The 20,141-nt window shown below is 33.9% G+C and overlaps 1 protein-coding gene across 3 annotated transcripts in view; it reads right to left on the reverse strand.

The window, feature by feature from the left end:
- Nucleotides 1-20,141, reverse strand: part of LOC111509284 (uncharacterized) — a 101,242-nt gene that overhangs the window by 39,849 nt on the left and 41,252 nt on the right. For all 3 annotated transcript variants that reach the window (XM_074170588.1, XM_074170591.1, XM_074170590.1), the window contains exon 2: nucleotides 19,621-19,978. In XM_074170588.1, the coding sequence (XP_074026689.1) occupies nucleotides 19,621-19,652 (32 nt within the window). In that variant the 5' untranslated portion in view covers nucleotides 19,653-19,978. The remainder of the gene's footprint in view (nucleotides 1-19,620; nucleotides 19,979-20,141) is intronic.

Genomic DNA, 20,141 nt, shown 5'->3' on the forward strand with positions numbered 1-20,141 from the left:
TATGTAATGCTTCGAAAATAAATTGAGTAATAATGACTAGATTTGTAACAGTAGAACGCTTAGTACCAAATCCATGTTGATGTTGAGATAGTTGTCGTTGAACAGAAGCATATATACGATTATATAAAATAATCTCAAAAATTTTAGAAAACATACATAAAATAGATGTGGGTCTGTAATTCTCTATATATGATTTTCCTCCACTTTTGTATACAGGACATACTTTAGCTAATTTCCAAATATCTGGGAATGTTCCAGATATCAGACATGAATTAAAAATTCTCGTTAAAGGTTTTCTAATGCTCTTGCACAATCCTTTAACAAAAATGATGGGATCATATCTGGACCTGATGTCAGTTTGTCCTTCAGTTTTTTAGTTGCAAATATAACCTCATTTTCTTGAAAGGGGTAAAAATTAATGCGAACATTATTATTCACTGTACCAACTTTGTTCAGAAGTGAGCCAGATTTTGAATACACCTCACTGAAAAAATTACTGAAGGCATCAACAATATCTTGACGATTCTCGAGTTCGTTTCCTAAGTAGGTTACCGATCCTGGTATTCTTGTGCTGTTATTCTTAGAGTGAACATATAACCAGAATCTGCTAGGATCTCTAGACAACATTGTTTTTATGTTAGCAAGATAGTTATCAAGTGCGGTTTTTATTTGGCTTTTATCAAAGCACGCAAACGTTGGAATTCAAATATATCCTCATCACGTCTAAATTTCCTGAATTTTTTTCCGAATTTAACCTTCTGTTTAATGTTCTTTATGATATCAGAATGGAACCATTTAGGATAAACATGACTAAAATTTTTGAATTTGGATATATGATTGTCATAAATGCCATATAAAATTGAATATTGGTTATCGACTAATTTATTAACGTCCTTGAACGTACCTAAATTACTCCAATCAGTGTCCTCTATATCTCTATACAAAGATGGAAACTTCGCTTTCCTAAAGTCATATGTGATGTTTGATTGGTTTGACTTGAATTTCCTTTCTTTGATGAGTATCAGCTATTTTGATACTTAATGCAGGATGGTGGTTATCTTCAGGTACAAAAGGTGAAAAAACTAGATCTAACATTCTGTTCAGGTAATTAGTTATACAGTTTGATTGTTTATACTCAAGCATGTCAAAGTAGTTGGGGGTTATACGCGTTTTTGGATCATTAACATCCCTTTCGATGAACTTCGGAACATTGAAATCGCCAAAAAAATTGAATTACCCTCATATAGATAATCTAACTGTTCCAAGGCATGAAAAAAACATTCAAATTCAACTAATCCAATCGTATCAGGTATATACAAAGCTATTAAGGAGAATGTTTCATGCTTCAAATGACATTTAACTATTAAGATATCAATCAAAGGAAACTGTATATTAAATGTATTAAAGCTTGTAAAGAGTTCACAATTTGAAACATCCTCACGCAACCAAATTTTAGTTAATACTACCAAATCAAATTCACAATCACTGACAGCTGCTTTGAATGAGTAAATTTTACTGTTGAGACCCCTCACAATCTGATAATAACATAAGATGCTGCGTTGGTTTGGTTCACCATAACAGCTGGACGCATTTAGTTTAAAGCTTCAACTATCCTGGGGTTACCATTAACATTCTTGATTATATACTTCTGTTGCATTTTTTGCATTAATTTCCTCTTTCAGCTTCCTGTAATGTTCATTTTGTCTACGGGTGCGGTCAAACGAAATAGATATTCCCTTATATGGACTGTTTTACAGGTTTTTTGCTTTTTTTATCAGATCAAGGACCTGTAATTCATTCTGCAGCACTATTTTCATAGAAAGTTTTTTTTTTCTCATGAAATCCACACAGTCTAATTGGTTTCAAATTTTGTTGTTGGAAGTTTGTATCAATTGTCTTCAGTACTTCACATACATCGGAAACATCTTTATCTAAACAAGTTTGAGGCTGATCTGATTGATTTTGTTCTGGTAAACCAAATATTATTAAATTCATCTTTCGAGAGTTACGATCATTTAATTTCTCCATAATATCTTCAAATTCTATAATAGGCGAAGGTTCAGTAGTGGTTCTCAAAGTACCATTTTCAGCTTTTAGAGCTCTAATATCCTCTTGTAATGATAATATAAGACTACTCAAATCATTAAGACCATGTATAACCCTTATCCTGTTCTCACAGGATCTTAATTTCCTCTACTGAGAGGTTTACACATACATGCCGGAAAAATCGCATGCAAACTAAACATTTCACCATTAGGTTCGATTTGCAAGATTCGTTACAACATGCGCAAATTATATTTGACGGCATTTTATTTGTACTACGGCACTGGACGTTTCTTGCAAAAAAGATTCGGTGATGATAAGTACCCGTACTATTTAATCTGTTATCAGATTTGACTCGCCTCTGGTCGGGAGATTTGAATTTTTCACACGTTCAACAAAATTATAACATAAATCAATAGGCGCCAGCCGAATTGTCGCCTTTGAATACACGTTTCAAAAAATTTAAAAAAACAAAAAGAATTGGCGTCGTGACCGGTTCTATTCTTAGCACAGTTGCACAATAAACGGAACTAATGACAAGGGATTACCTACTATCTTGCTTCGAAGAAAATTTTTCGAATTTCAGACATGTTCGTTTATTTTTAGCTCGACGATGATTACTGGTATTGCAACTCTCAACTTTTATTGAGAAGTGAAAATCTACAAAAACAAAATAGAAGGGTGATGTGAGAAAAGACAAAGTACATAATTTTTGAGAAACACACTTTTCTGTTTCCACGACTACGTTTCTAGTTACAAAAAATAAAAATTATGGTGGCCACGGAAATTATTATAAATTAATGAGAAACAAGCAACGATATGGTTCGGAAATTGTTATGAATAATTCAGGTAATATCATCATGCGCAAACTAACTGACTGTTATAAGGAAACAAGTATATGTGAGGCACCAGTCAATCTGATAATAACACTGATGATCTTCAAACAAGACCCAACCTCTGACGGAAGGTTCGAAATAGATCAACATTTCACTCTAGCAGAGCACTATTATAATATTCATGCAGTCATTGTTCACTGTGGTTCTGGCATTGAATTTGATCATTATTTCACCTTGGTCAAAGACGAAACGGACTGGTTTAAGTTTGACGATAGTCGTGTCACGAAGTGTTCTGGCGATTCATTGAATCTATTAGAGCCTCTGGAGACACCCTAGATTTTGTTTTATAAGAGAGAAGATATTGGTAAATCAAGATCTTCAGATGATGTGGTGCTGCAGGTTTTTCCGGGTTTTCCTGCAGCTGAAAAAGCAAATGCGCCACTGGAATCAATGAAGTCGCCCAGGAGCGCCAATTAATTTCTATTGTTGTTTTTATTTTTATCGTTGTCATATTATAAGTTCTGGTCCGAAGTGCATGATTACATCATCATATTGTTGGCTATCTGTTGGGGGCGCTTTTATTCTCGTGTACATCATGATTTTCCCATATTGTCTAAAAGTATTTGCATATCTTTGATCGAGAAAACATTTCAGAAACTATTAAGATTAGAATTAGTGAAAATTGCACCGAAATCGGTTAAGTAAACCATTTTTGAGTATGCCCACACAAACGATACCTGCAAGTAAGTATTAGTCGTAAAATTTGTTTGAAGTTGAACTTTTAATTCTTTTTTGAATTACTCACTCGTCAAGTATATCCAATAAGATCAAAGTACAAAACTTCTGAGTAGACGCGAACATGAACGTTACAATTAATACTTCTTTGGGTTCAACAAATTCATATTTTGTTTAAAGATTATAAAAGTATTTCCAGCGTGCTCAATGACGAGTACGAGGAGGAAAAGAAAGTGAAAATTTGACATAGACATAAGGTCATCATTAATTATTATAGAACATATTTAGTTTCAACTATTCGATTGGGGTTTTGAGAAATGTTGATTTTCAATTGGTTAATTTAGTGGTCTATGTAAAGAAAAATATGGTCTATTCAATTGTACTTGTGTATTCAAACAAAGGGGATCGTTATGTGATTCTTTGTCTATTTGTAAATCTTCTAGAAAATCCAACCCATTAAAATTTTTTCAATTGTCTTGTTTTAGAATGTGTGAATTACGATTGGGGCTGAAATTATGTTGACTGAAAATTATATGTTGACCGAAAGCTCATTTGTCTTGTTCACTCAAGTGTTCATTTATTCGAATTTTCAAAGGTCTACAAGTCCTTCTAATGAATGAAAGCTTCACAATCATTGCAATTGAGTTAGTGAATTCCACTTTTTGATAACTTATTGATTTTATCTTTAGAGTTGACTAAATGTTTACTTTGTTTATTTTGTTTGAAAACCTTAATTCACACCAAAATAACTTTAACGCTTGAGCTTAAATGAGATAACAAATTAAATTTCTTAGACTTGACCGTAATAAAATCAGATAAATTAGAATATAGTATCTACAGAAAACCCACACAAACTGACCATGTCATAACTGATTCTTCTAATCACCCTCACCAACATAAAATTGCAGCCTTTAATTGCTACATTCACAGACTTCTCAATGTTCCACTTACATACATGAATTACAACACTGAGCCAATATCCTCAAACATATTGCTTACAACAATGGCTATAACCCCAATATCATCAAAAATTTAACTCGTGAGGTCAAGATCAAAAAAGAACAAAATCTCACTTATCCCATTATTAAAGAACCTTCTATAGTCTGACAATTTTCAATTGAAGGTAACTCATATACAAATTGAACTGAGAGCTAATGGCAACCATGTTAAATGTTAGAACTAAATTCTTACCGGGGTCATTTTTATTGTCTATGCATCGCCATTGTGAATAATTGAAGAGTAAGATGATTCCATAAAATTTGCCCCCCGTTACAAGACAACTTCTGCATATCGATAGATTGTACAGGCGAATAGGTGAACCAGTTCGTTAAATACTTTGAAACATCGGTAAACTGATCAACACTTCGCAGGTATTTGCGTCCTTAAAATGCCATAACTAGTCATTCGGTTTCTTTATTATCAAGCGTCCTTTACTGCATAGGCGTAGTGTGTTCTGTTTCTTGTGAAAGTGACTTTGTTTTGTATTTATTAAATATAATTTATTATATTTATTAAATAGACTATTATATTTATTAAATTTAAAATATAAGCTAGAGTTGGCCGATACTTGTTTTTCAAAATACATTATCATAAATTTTCATAACATTCACAGTTTATTGTGAGATAATTAGTTGACCTAGTCATTGAACTCAGGTATAAATGTTCGTTAAACTCAGGTATAACTGTCATTAATTAGTTACCAGAATATTATTTTCTAGGTGAATAGTAATATTTCAAAAAGTATATATAAATCACAATATATGTAGAATTCAGTTTGTTAGTGAACACGCTTGAAAAAGCTACTGTGCAGCGAAACACGTGTTGCGGATTTGTCAATCTGTTCTAGTGAAAATCTCACAATAAAGTGTTTTTCAAAATACATCCACTTCAAAATAGTTTTTGAGGTAAGTAAACAACTGACAAATAGATGAATAATATCATTGAATTTTATTATTTTTATAGTATTAAGATGGATGCCGTAGCAGGTCCAAGTAATGTAGAAAGAAAGCGGAAGTTCATGTCGTTAGAAGAAAAACAGATTGTCTGTAGAGTGTACGAAAATTTAAAAAATACACTCCGTACAGTGGAAGCTGTAGACGTGTTCATTTTTAACGGAAATATCCGTGTCGACAATTGAACGCATTGTACGAGAAAAAAAAAGTGACTGGGATTGTGCAAGCACCAAAAGTACATTGTCGTCACTTGAAGTGCGACGTTACTAATGAATCACCTTCAATTGAAAATTGTTATAGCATGAATATGTATCGTTTACTTTTCTAAATGAAAATGTTTCCCAGAAAGTCTCCAGTTTGATTAGCAATAAAATAAAAAATGCTAAAATTTCCTTCAAAAGTTCGAATAACTTAAGTAAACATTTAGTCAACTCTAAAGATAAAATCAATAAGTTATCAAAAAGTGGAATTTTGAACTCAATTGCATTGATTGTGAGGCTTTCATACATTAGAAGGACTTGTAGACCTTTGAAAGTTCAAATAAACGAACACTTGAATAAACCAGACAAATCAACTTTTGGTCAACATATAATTTTTAATCAACATAATTTCAGCCCCAATCGTAATTCACACATTCTGAAAGAAGTCAATTCAAAAATTTCAAAATTTCAATAGGTTTAATTTTCTAGAAGATTTACAAAAAGACGAAGAATTACATAACATTCCCCATTGTTTGAATACACAAGTACAATTGAATAGATCATAAATTCCTTTAAATAGAAGACTAAGTTAACTAATTCACCTTGGAGAACTTCAACGTATTCTGATTACTACATATGTCATTTGTCAAACTAAATATGTTCTGTAATTAATGATGACCTTTTGTCTATGTCAAATTTTCACTTCCTTTCCCTCCTCGTACTCATCATTGAGCACGCAAAGGGGTATTTATTGCAACGTTCATGTTCACGTTTACTCAGAGGATCTTCTTGGATATACTTGACGAGTAAGTAATTCAAAAAAGAACTTAAAGTTCAACTTCAAACAAATTTCACGACTATTACTTACTTGCAGGTATCGCACTGATGATGGTGTAAAAGCCGAAAGCGCTTTGCAATTTACAAATGAGTTATTTACACGAAATACGACTCTATTCATGACTAATCAGTTACACTCTTATTATAGGTATTGATTATTATAATAGGTCCAATAAAATTTCCATTGAAGGTTTATGTTCACGTTGAATGTATGTACAGTGTCACACTTTCCTTTTGCTATGTGTTATTCTAAACCAGTCAAATTTGACATTTTTTTCGAAAATCCTCAAAAAATCAGTTTTTTTCGAAAAATACCAAAGGAAAAAGTTGCTCAGTTTTTCATTTCATACCATTGTTCGAAATTTGAACACTTTTATCCATTTTTTTTTTAAATTTTCAATCTTGAAATGAAACCCGTTAAATCAATAAACAGCCACTAATCCAACAAAACATCTTTATCGACTGAAAAAAATCATATATACAGGGTGACTTGCAGGATTTTTTCATTAGGTAGGTCCAACGTGAGTTAGTCTATTTGACCCTCCACTGCAAACTGCAACGATTGTGACTGAAACCTATTCAGACTAAAATCATTCAAAAAAATCCTGCTTCTCAACGAAGTTGATTACTTTATTTGATGTGTGTGATTTTCGATCAGCTGACAACAGTATAGGAATCTGCCAAACCCTGAAAACTTGATCCAGTTCTTGTGAAGAATAATCCATGCAGGTCGGAATATACAACTCTGGAATCGCACATGCGGACTATCTTCTGGAATACCCTATAGGACAGCCATAATGGCATAATAAATAAAATCGAGTTAAGTCAATATTGAATATTGACCAAGTCGGATGTTCAACCGCATGAGGGCATATGTAAGTCAGATAGACCTGACGTTACATTAGATTTAGCTATGCAGAACTTTTTTTATATCTAGTTTGGGCGAATCAAAGTTTGAGCGTGAGAGTGCGGTGACTGCTCTCCTGATGTCAGTTTCACAAAATATTTTGCCCTTGAAGAAGCAATAAGTCACTTTCTGGCTGCCCCAACTAGTCTCCTAGGTTTGTTAACAAGATCAAGAGTTGGAGAAGTGGGAAGCTGTTACTCTTGATCTGGTTGAGGTTGTTTAGTCGACGCACTTCTACTACCGTAGACTAAGAATCTGATTGCTTCATGGTCGATGAAGGATCTCACAAGGAGCTAAGGAAAGGAGGTCCACCACGATAGAGCCTCGCATTACCGTGGCGGTGCTTTCTATAATAAAAAGGCGGCGGGTATCACGAAGGTTCCGTCAGTGATAGTGAGTGGACTCAGAATCATACATCCTTTCGGCATGTACACAAACCTTACAATGAGGCATTATTCAAGAGGACTCCCTATCTCTTCCGGTGATACCACATACCAATACCCCGCAGGGGTATTTCAATGTCCCTTTTCCTATTGCAGTGCGTATTTTTTCATTGATTTTATTAGAAATTTGACTTTGGCGTCAATTTCTGTTTCTATCATATGGAAAGCAACCAAAAATAGTAGTCACTTGACTCACATTATCTGTCAAAGTGTTACGGAATTGTACCCGCCTAAGATCATAGTAAATCAGAATTGAGTTACATAGACCAATAGATCTGTCCCCGATTGCTCGATTGAAAAATACATTTCTGTAGCCACCCAAAGTAGGACACCGGGTTCTATGTTGCCCTATATTATAAAAATTTGTGACTCATTTACCCCAGGCTCATGTAGCCATCTAATTTTGGTTATGCGTGGTCCAATATTTAAAATCTTTGAAACCGATTCACCTCAGAATTGAGAAGTCCAATACACATTAATAATTTGTGAACCATCTCATGTGGACAGCTTATTTGGGCTCTGTGTGGTCCGATATTTTAGGTCATTCTGCCGTATTGACAGAGAATACAAATCACTATATTTTTAAAAAATTATTGAATGAATAAATACCATATGATGAGCAAACTTTACTGTTTACACTGTATGTACAGTATGGTCATTAAAGTGTGCAACAAATGGGATTTTTTAATTATTACAGATGCAGATAATTCATACAGATAATACAAATACAAAATACAGATAGTGCCGAAAGTTGATGCATGTTTGGTAATCGTTTCAGGTACACTTACAATGGTTACAAGTCAAACAGCATAGAGGTTAGAGGTTATTTTAGAAACTTCAGCAAAATGTGCGAAAAGATGTTTGCAGTTGAAAGTTATGCCCTAAACACTTTCACAAGTTGATCATAACAAAATCAGTTGAGCATGCATAGTTGTCCAATTAACTTGGAATTTAATTTTTTTTAGGGAATCACAAACTTCATGTTTGTTGCAACGATATTTAACACAACTTTTGCAAACTATACTTCTAACAAAGTAAAACATTAGTAATGGTAATGTGTATACTTCAAAAACTCTCATTTGAAGTGAAGATTTTTATATTTGAAATATTTATGGGAAAGCTATACGAATTAATCGACAAACATGAAACCCTTTCAAAATAATCGTGGATACCCAAAAAAATTATTAAAAATAGATATTAACAAAATGATCAGATAGGAATAATACAATGTTTTCAATTGTATTTGAAAGCGATGCCGATGGTTTTGACGATTTTTATCGGTTTATTTTTATTATAACTTAACCATTATTAAATGTGTGTCCTCATTCTCGTTCAATGCATCTAATTGTCCGATCAAAAAATTCGCGAAAAAAAGATCGCAACACACTTGCTGGAATATTTCTGCAATGAAATCATATCGAATTTTCAAGCTCCTCAGCATTATTGAATGGTCGATCCTTGTGAACCTTTTGCTTTAAATATCCTCATAAAAAATACAATGAGGTGAGATCTGGCGAACGAGGAGAGCCACCGTAGATCAGTATTTCGTCCTAACCATTTATCACCTTTCCCATTTAAGCATTCTGAAACAACTCTAGTAGAATGAGCAGGACATCCATCATATACAAACCATAATTTATGTCATTCTTGAAAGCTCATGCCTTAGTTAATTTTCCAAAAACTGTAAATAGGTACCACCAGATAGGTTGTGGCGAAAAAAAAACGGCCCTATTAATTTGTTGTTAACAATACCGCACCATACAATTGTTTTTTGATAATATTGGTTTTTACTGTCAATGACAAAATTTGAATTTTCGTCCGATCACCAACTACAATTTTGGGAAGTGACAATGCCATTTGTTGGGAACGTGGATTCGTCTCCAAAAAAATGTGTTAATGGAAATTATGTTGATCTTCTATTTGTCCTTCAATCCACATGCAGAAGTCATACTGTAAGTCATAGTCTCGTTTTTAAAACGTTCAAATGAATATAGGCTTATAGGCACTGGTTTATAGTTATCTCCGGTGGTAGTGCGCCCGACTCACGTTCGGAAGGCCGTGGGTTCGATTCCCGCCTGGACCAGATATTTTTCTCGAGAGAATGTATCTGGTTGAAGCTGGAATGATTCTGAACCGTGTTAGAAATCACACGTTAAAAGGTAAGACCTCGTTAGTCCTTATCTCGCACAAGTTTCCCAACTTCTGAGAGTTGTCGTTCGTATGGGGGCGACAGCTGATTAACGGAAAAACATATTTTGAACAGATTTTAACATTTCAAACACAAAATGTTCACATTAAATGAATATGTTTGAATATGCAAATTATCATCAATGATGTTTTACCTAGTTAACAATATGATTTCCGAAATTTTAAAGTTGAGCTGGATATCGTTGTAACAAACATGAAGTTTGTAATTTCCTAAAAAATTTAAAATCTCAAGTTAATTTCGCAAATATTCTTCAATGTGATTACTTTATGGAAGTGTTGAGGGTGATTATAAAAAAAAATTACAAATTGGAAAATCATTAATGTTAAAAATAAAAAATAAAAAAATGACTTGGGAGGTCATGATTTGGTATTGAGGTATTCTTTTAACTGTAAACAAATTTTCTCAATAAAGTTTTGCTGAGTTTCCTGAAATAAGAATATTTTACTCCTGTACAATTTTTATATTTTTTGACCCACCCAGTATACTGTTGGACTTTCAACCATTCTGAGTGTACCTAATATAATTATCGAATATGCACCAACTTTTGGTAATATTTATATATTGGTTGTGCAAATAATTAAAAAAAATCCCATATGTTGCACACTTAAATGACCATACTGTGTATATTTCGAAGGAAATGCACAGATGAATTCCAAATTTTTATTGACCGATAATTGAAAAATGCCAATTGGCTTTTATAAATAGATAACGCAAGTTAAAACAAAAGTTTATTGAACGGGAGAAAAACAACTGCCAGTCAAATTCGTTATTTTTCAGACACTGACATTGGAACTAAAAATATTCAACTCGTGAGTTTAGCGAATTCCCGATTTATGAGAATATCTTTAAAAAATCTTCTTTGAAACAAATAAGACGTTATTTATCTGTTTGTAAAATGGGTGACTCTTACAACAGTTAATAATTCTCATATAATAGAGACATTGAAAAATTATAGAGGTAACAATCAATAGAAATCAGAAAGGCACAGAGAGTCGTGATTTACTGTGTTTGAGAAACAGGTTGGTCTTGATAAAGTGCGATTATTAAATTCCTAACGAAACATTTTTGTTGAACAGAAATACTACGTCGAGGCAAAAAGTGAACCAAGTGTTTTTGAGTAAGGCAAGCCTTTCTTATCTTTCATAAATTTGCGCATTATCAGCACGACTCTTGCATTCCAATAAGTGCATAATTATTAGTTAATGCCGTACCTAGGAAACAGTAATGCTAATAAACTTAACAAACCCTACATAAAAGTGTGACATGGGTGAAGCGAGTAACTCCGACTTCGGGGTTCTCAAAGTATTCATTATAATAGGTTTGTTCTGGTTCTACGAAATTCAGGTTCTAGGACGTCAGGATCATGCGCAGTTGATATAGAGCGTTCTGGTTTATTGGGGATAATTTCCTACTGATGAATCCTCTGTTCTGGTTTCGACTGCGAAATGATCCTAAACTGGCTGAACTGTTGAGAACTGTTTCCGTGGAAATTTGTTCAGGTCATTTCTAGGATGTTTTTTTATTTATTTGATTTAAATAATTGATGATTGACTACAAGGATACTCTACATAACAAAATGGACATGATCAACAGTATCTTCCCGTCTTCATCTCTTCATATATACGATAGGTGGCACAGTGGTCTCCTCAAAATGCGTTCTGGTTCAACCAGGTGTCCCAGACTATTTCGGACTGTTTGAGATTCTTTGCTTGTACGCATCATATCTTGCGCAGTTTCCAAACAATTTCGGATGTTAGAGCCAGAACAAACCTAATGATCAAGCCGATTCAATTACCCCAGTTCAATCGTATTCTGCAGTACTCCAAAATTACAAATTTCCATCCCGAGAACATGCGGTTCTTTTTACCTCGATTGAAGGAGTTAAGATAGAGGAGTATGTAATATAGCCCTTGGATGCAAAGTTCAACCAAAAAACATATTTGATTTCATCGAGAATTTCGAAAAATAGAGTATGTATATATCTCTCTATTCTAGAAGTAGTGGATAGTTTTCTTAACCAAGGAGGACAAATAGAAGTGAATGATCAAATTCTGAAAGCACGATGACTAATTTCGCCCACAATCCGATTGATTCTTCTAAATGTTTGTCCCACGATTCCCCATAATGTATTTGAAATTAATTTCCAACTTATAATCCAGAAAACAATTCCCTTTCCGAATCTATTGTCATTCCCTTCGATAACACTCGTTATCACACAAAAAAAAATTCTTTCGAACCAAATACTTTTATATGAACACTGAATTATACAGAAGATACTTTTCTCTACTCAGTTTGTATTCCAAACATTCGTTATGGAATAAAATCGGATATCATTCACAGGAGTTCTACTAATTCAATGTTTATATGAAAGTAGCTGTTTCAGGAAGGCTTTCTTCCAGTTTGTGTCTGAAAGTTACTTCTTTGCATGATCTACACATCCATGTATAGATTTACTTATTTTCAAATTGATTACTTCCTTTCTTTGGAAGATTCCCACATTTTTTTGTATCAAGATGGAGTAGTAGAAAGCCAAAAACTTTATTTCCTAAAAACTAATCACTCCTAAAAATATAACCCCAACAATTCTAAAAATTCATATTAGAATGGAATGATGCAATTGTTGATAAGTGAGCAACAGTCCTCAGTAACAGGTAACTAACTTCAAATCAGACCGTGAATATGAAATGAAAAACTGCAACTTATTTCACAAGATCAAAACAAATCGCTCCAATGCCAGTTGTGGAGTCACAATATATACAAAAAGATTAGAATAAGTCCCAATAACAACGAACCTAGAAGCCGCTGCAGTCTTGCTCAGAACTCCTTTGAAATTGTGATTTGTAACATTTACATTTCATCAGTCACCGAACTGGATCTTCATGATTTGGAATCTATAACGAAACAACTTCCGAATCCACACATGGTGTTGGGAGATTTCAATGTTCACAATACAATATAGAGCTGACAGCCCTTTAAAGATTACACCCATGCTCAATCTTTAAAGAGATGGGATGAAATCAAAGGATGTAATCTTGCCAGGATCACCTTGGGCGACCCTGGGAAGCTGGCGCCGAAGAAATATTTGGCGATGACCAGGAAAAATCTACGCCTTACAGTAGGATTTCTGACTGGCCACTGTCAGCTAAGGAAACACCTACATAATATGGGGCTAGTGGACACACCTCTATGCAGGATGTGTGAACAGGAAGATGAGACTGTAAGGCATGTCCTGTGCGAGTGCCCGGAGTTATCGTCAATAAGAGAGTGTGTGTTCGGCGAGTCTTGGCCTACACCTGCCGATATAAAGGAGATGTCTCCCAGCGACCTGTCCACCTTCCTGGAAAGGACAGGATGGACGACGACCTAGGAGGACAACTCCTCGGGAGGATGTACAATGGGTCACATGTGGCCTAAGTGCGTGGGCTTACACTCACCCTCCCTACTCTACAGATACAGATAGATATAGGGCTGTAGGTCAACCAATACAAAAAGCAAAAGCCGGAATCCTTCATCAACCATCCAAATGTATGAATGGACTGACCTGTTACTTGATGAAAATAAAACATTTCATTTATAATTCTAGACGCGTTTCGCTAACACCGTAGCTTCATCGGTGGTAATAGAATAGAATAGGATAGAATAGTTTATTAACTACGTTACATTTTCATCTTTGTAGCAAGTCAAGTGTATAGGCTTTCTTAAATAAACATATGAAACAAGTAAGTAAATTGTAAAAATATAAAAATATTAAGCAACACAGAGGTTACCTACGTACATATATAACCAAATAAATATTCACATATGATAATAGGGGTATTTACAATCGATACCGGTGAGTATGTTTCATCTCGAGTAAACATGGCTGACGTGAACTGTCCTAAAATAATCGTAGTATTCCGAGACTGAGTAAAAACATAAGCTGAGTAGCATTTCCTTGATGGCTCTTTTGAATTTGGTGATACTGAGCTCTCTAAGTTATTTGGCAGAGAGTTGAAAAGATTGTAATCAACAGAATTCATTTTTGATCTGGTCAAACGATAACGGCATGTTTCTTACCTTGTCCGCATTTCTCGTGAAGTGTTGGTGTATGTCAGACTGTTTCCCTAGCAAATGAGCATTTTTTCTGATTTCTAGTAGCGTCTGATAAATATATAATGTTGGCAACGGTAAGATACTGTAAGTTATCTCACTTAATTGGTCAATATTAACAGGTAGAATATGTTCCAACCTGGTTTTTTTGGCTCGCGCTTTTTCCGGAAGTCCCTGCCACAAATCCGTTAGTCAGCGAGTATTATTTTTGATGGACCTTGATAATAACCTCAAGATAAGTGACGCATAAGCTGAGGCAGGAAATGCCAGAAGAACTACAGCTGACTGAAACTCTATATAACAACTGGCAATACCTCACCAACATCATGAGAGACACTCAGTAGGTGGTACTTGAACCACCAGTGGTACCTGGGAACGTTTCAGGTGGTACGCGTGAATGATGTGAGCAACATGCTGTTGATAGCAAACATGACTCAGCTCGCGGGTCGCTAGAAAAACGAAATACCCATAACCCAGTGAACGACCTGACATCTTTGTTTTTCTATTACATTGCAATGTATAATTCCTAGGTAATAAAACAAAAAAACACTTCAAGAATTTTACCTAGGAATCCCCAGATAGTACAATTGGTAAACAAATGATGTTTCATTTTTTACCTGTGGGTCTTTAAAAGGATTGTCTTTTACTTTCACTTGGCATTACAGGTTCGTTGTGGGTGTTGTAATTATATAAGAAAACTGAACTATGAAACGATTTCTGACATGTTCTACTTCAAAGGATTGTGCTAAAAACCCTAAACTACTGGCCAATCGTAAATACGATAAAAGTGGTTTCATATTATTTTTTATATTATTATTATTATATTATTATTATTATAGTAGAGCCAGGGACTGAAACCAGTGACATTCCTATTCATCAATGTGTTGTATGTCTTGAAACACTTTCGAACCAATCCATGAAGCCTTCTTTACTAATGCAACACCAAAATACTAAGCACCCCGATTTGATTGGTAAGCCCATTGAATATTTTGAAAGAAAATCTAATTTTTTAAAGAAAGAAACCCAATGTTTCACTTAGTTTGTCAATACTGATACTAACTTGATAAAGGCGTCATACCTTGCTAGTTTAAGAATTGTAAAAGATGGAAAGCCTCACACAATAGGTGAGACGCTTTTACTGCCGGCCGCTGTGGATATGGTTCAAGCCGTGTTAGGAGAAAAGGCAGCCAAAGAAATTAAAAAATACCACTGTCAAATAATACAGTAAAAAGACGAACTGACGATATGTCTAATAATATTGAAGAACAACTGACTTTAAAACTCCAAAAATGCCCTTATTATGCATTTCAAGTTGACAAAAGCACTGATGTTACAAACCCGTTCGATTTGATTATAATGAGGTGATAGAAGAGTTTTTTTCTGCAAACCACTTGAATCAAATACCACAGCGGAACTCATTTTTAAGGTAATTGATGGATATGTGCTCAAAGTAGGCATTCCCTGGTCCAAGTGTATTGGCTTGTGTACAGATGGAGCAAAAGCTATGCCAGGAAAATTGACAGGGCTAGCAGCAAAAATGACGTGAGTTGCTCCTGAATGCAAAAGTACGCATTGTGTCATCCATCGAGAAGCATTAGCTGCTGAAGGTATGCCGGAAAATCTTAACTCCGTTCTATCAAATGCTGTGAAAGTTATTAACTCCATAAAGGCTAGGGTGGCAAGTTCAAAACTTTACTCCTGCATACAGAAGTGAGGTGGTTATCTCGCAGGAAAATTTTGAAACGTCTCTTTGAACTGAGATCAGAAGTTTTCATGTTTTTAAGTGAAAAAAATCATGACATGAAAAAAGTGTTTGCTGATGAAGAATGGTTGTCAAGATTGGCTTACCTAGCAGACATTTTTGACAAACTAAACACACTGAACTTGGGACTTCAGGGACCAAACATAACAGCTTTCACAGCCAGTGACAAAATAAACTTCTTCAAGAGAAAGTTGGTTATGTTTTGTTCACAAATACAGGAGGATGATTTATCTGCATTTTCCACTCCTATCATCATTTTTTGAAGAAAATAAAATATCTCCAATGCCAGATGTGCTTGCAGATATCATTGTTCGCTTGGAGGGCCCTCAAAAAAGAGTATTTTTTTGAAGATTATTTAAAATTGGACTGGATGAGAAATCCTTTTTCGGGAACCTCACCAAATGAATTGGAGCTAAAAGAAAGTTTTATCGACCTTACAGAAGATAGTTCCTGAAAAATTATTTTAAAGAGAAATCTTTAACTAATTTCTGAATCGGATATAAAACCGAGTACCCTTTGCTTTTCCGGCAAGCTCTGCTATTTTTGATGCCATTTGTTACGAGTTACTTGTGTGAGTGGATTTTCTGAACTCTTGTACATAATAAATATAGAAGCAGAATAATTGTTGAAGAGAACTTGAAAGTGAAGATAAGTTCCATTACTCCAAATGATGTTTCAATCACAGGCAAACAACAACAAGTTTCGCACTAATTAAAAAAGCCTTTGAACACTTTTAGAAGAGTAAATATTATACGTTTATTATAATATTTAGGTCTGGTGGTACGCCAATATTTCTCAAAAAGTCAAGTGGTACGCAGGTGCAAAAAGGTTGGGAACCCCTGCTCTACAGTCTCTACACTGTCTCCCCTCTCCCCTTCGCGACAGGGTCCCGAGGGAGCGTCTTGTTCAGGGTTTTCCTCCCCTGTCTTACTTCCTTGGAGTGTCTTCAGTTGTTATATGGATGTATTGTAAACAGTAACGTTGTGAATAAAGACTTTTGATTTTGGTAGTAGAATTTGTAAAACAAATTAAAATCTCACTTCTTGGACAGCAGGTAAATTTTGATAAAACAGGTAGAATTTGCAAAACAATTACAATCTCAGTTGTTGGACAGTAGGTAAATTTTGAATATGAATATAATTATTGGCCTTTATTGCATTATTGCATTGGTAAATTTTGAGTTAACAGAGAGGATTTGTGAAACAATAACAATCTCAGTTCTTGGACAATAGGTAAATTTTAAATATGAATAAAATTATTGGCATTATGAAAAAAGGTTTAATTAACAATAGTGAGTGGTTAACCTCTTGTTGGTCGTTCAATAATTAATTGAAAGACATTTTTTTGTCGGGGAGTCACTGTTTTTTGGGTGTTCATTGATTTAGCTTCGTTTATTTTTCAGATTGTGGAAGGTTATATAGTACCCAAAAAAATAGTAACAAACAAAAAAAAATAACTTTTGCACTCTAGAAAACGTAAAAACGTATTCAGTATGTCTTAGTAAGTTGAAACCATTTCGAAAATATTTCTATTAAATTTCAGGAAAACATTTATCCGTCTCTTAAAAAAATCTTCAAGGACTGACACCTGAAATTCAACTGTAGGTTATCAAATACTTTCAGTCGTATACGAAGTTTGTAAAAAAAGTATTTTTTCCCCAAAATAAAGTACCTTTATTTTCTAAAAACTCAAAAATCATTATTGATATAAGTTGATTGTGATTCAATGGTATTATATTCAATAAAAACTCAGATTTCGTCATTTTTCCAATATTTCTAATTCATAAATTAATCTTTATGTATATTACAATTCCTAACACGTTTTGTCATTTACTACCGAAAATTTTTTGTCAGTGTATCCATCAGATTTACAACAGTTTGAGTCAAATTGTTGTGGAGATGTTTCGAGAAATAAAAAAATATTCTAAATCAATGATATTGCATATTTGTATATGATTTTGAATTATAACTATAGTACAATTCCATAAAAGTAGGCAATAAATTATCATAAATATTATTGCATTGAAACGAAAACTTTTCCCCATCTGTTTAGTATAATTTCCGTACGCCACTGCAAATATATATATATATATATATATATATATATATATATTTGCAGCGCTTTCGACAGTTGGACTGTCATCCTCTAGGCACTCCTCAAACTCAGTTTGAGGAGTTGGGTTATATAAAATCTAAAGTATATTTTGATAGGCCAAACAATATTGCTGATTTAAAAGTTAGGATAACGGACGAAATTAACCAAATAACCCCCGAAGTCATACAAAATGTTATACGAGAATTCCAAAATCGCCTTGGTTATTGTCAAGAGGTTAATGGTGGTCATTTTGAATATTTAATTTAATTGTAAAGTACATTGAAAAATACATTCCAAATATTATGTGGCATTATTATCTTCATTCTACGTAAAGTTTTGTTTTACCTAGAGACATAATTAAAATTTTACATCCAAAAAATCAATTTTCTCAGTTATGATTGCACCAAACGTAAAAAACTTTATATTACTGAACAGAGGACTAAAATCCCTTTACAACAAGGTGCCACACGACCCCCTTTGCTATTTAAAATTTTCGAGAGGGTACTTATAAATCAGAAGTGATGCTGGAGGGGGATAATAATTTCATACTGTAAATTGTCAATTTCAGAATAAAAAGCGACCTGTTTCAGGTTTTTTTCACATAGTACATAATAACGCTAAAAATGAATTTATTCCACACATATGGACCGCACTGTATATAAAATTATATTCGTGACACTCAATCAGCTATTTTGAAAATCGCTCTGTCGTGTCGAGTTTTGTTACGAGGGGTGCAGATTTTGAATTTGAGTTTAACGAAACACACAACACAGGATTCGGAATGACCATTAGGTTTTGTAGATCAGAATGTATTTTTTTTTATAATTAGCAACAAATGTACTACGCAGATATTACTTTATAGTAAGTCACGTACACAAGCTGCCTGTTTTTTTTTATGTTCAAAGTAAAAAATGTTTTCTTCTTTATATGTTTTTAGTCAACTATGGTTCACACAACCACAGAAAGGGTTGAAATCAATGAAATATTTTTTGAAAGTAATGAATGAGCTAACAGAATATCCAAAATATTACGTAAATGATCGACATGAGAAATGATAATAGTACTGAAGAAATTTCGGCAAATAAGATCAGTAATTAATAAACAGAGAAAAAGTGATTAACGTAGTTTTCTGTTCACTAGTAATTCTGTCAACAAATAATGGAAATGGACAAAGTTATGTTACTTAGAGAACTTAAATACCTATATTTCAAAAGAATCCTCATCATCTGATCGCTACAAATAATAAGAGCAATGAATATTACTGGAGTTTCATTTCAACATCAAACTGTTGTTTTAACATCTCGACACGTGTTTCAATCACCAAGTGATCATCTTCAGTTTAATCTTTCTCTTGAAGATGATCACTTGGTGATCGAAACACGTGTCGAGGTGTTAAAATAACGGTTTGATGTTGGGATAAAACTCCAGTAATATTCATTTCGGCAAAGTTAACCTTTGAATCCACAATAATTTAGTCTATATCAAATTAAAAGAGTAGTGTTAAAGTACATACCTTTTTGAAGAGGTCGAATGTGAACACTCCATGATTGCTCCAAATTACTTCGAGGATAAAAAAGCTCCCATACCATCACTAATGAAAATATCAAAAATTGTTTATAATGAATACTATTCAGAAATGTTTTATTAGTTCTGTCAGATCTTATTTCCTCAGAGGACTACGATATACCTAACCAGGTACTGGCAAAGAGAAGAGGTAGAAATAAGGAAGTGTGAGAAGGCAACCTTCTCATTAATTGAATTGAATCCATCAGAATAGGGGGTAACTAAATTCTGCCCCATTCGGTACGAATCATATAAGTTTTGTCGCACTCAACAGAATGAATTTTTCTTCTCTACTTCTCGAACCAAATCTGAAACAAATAGTAAATGATAGTTATCGTTTGATACTGCAAAGTCTAGCTAGAATTATTTGAGGTAAGTCGGGTCTCTGACAGGGTTGCCAAACTATTCATCAGTTGAAATATATCATTAACTTCGCCTAAATATTCGTGCCAAATGTCTGTACTTAATGAA

This window comes from Leptinotarsa decemlineata, unplaced genomic scaffold (assembly GCF_025532065.1).
Source record: "Leptinotarsa decemlineata unplaced genomic scaffold, Ldec_3_MD MMD2_P_RNA_scaffold_9, whole genome shotgun sequence".
In the NCBI taxonomy this organism is placed as follows: Eukaryota; Metazoa; Arthropoda; class Insecta; order Coleoptera; family Chrysomelidae; genus Leptinotarsa; species Leptinotarsa decemlineata.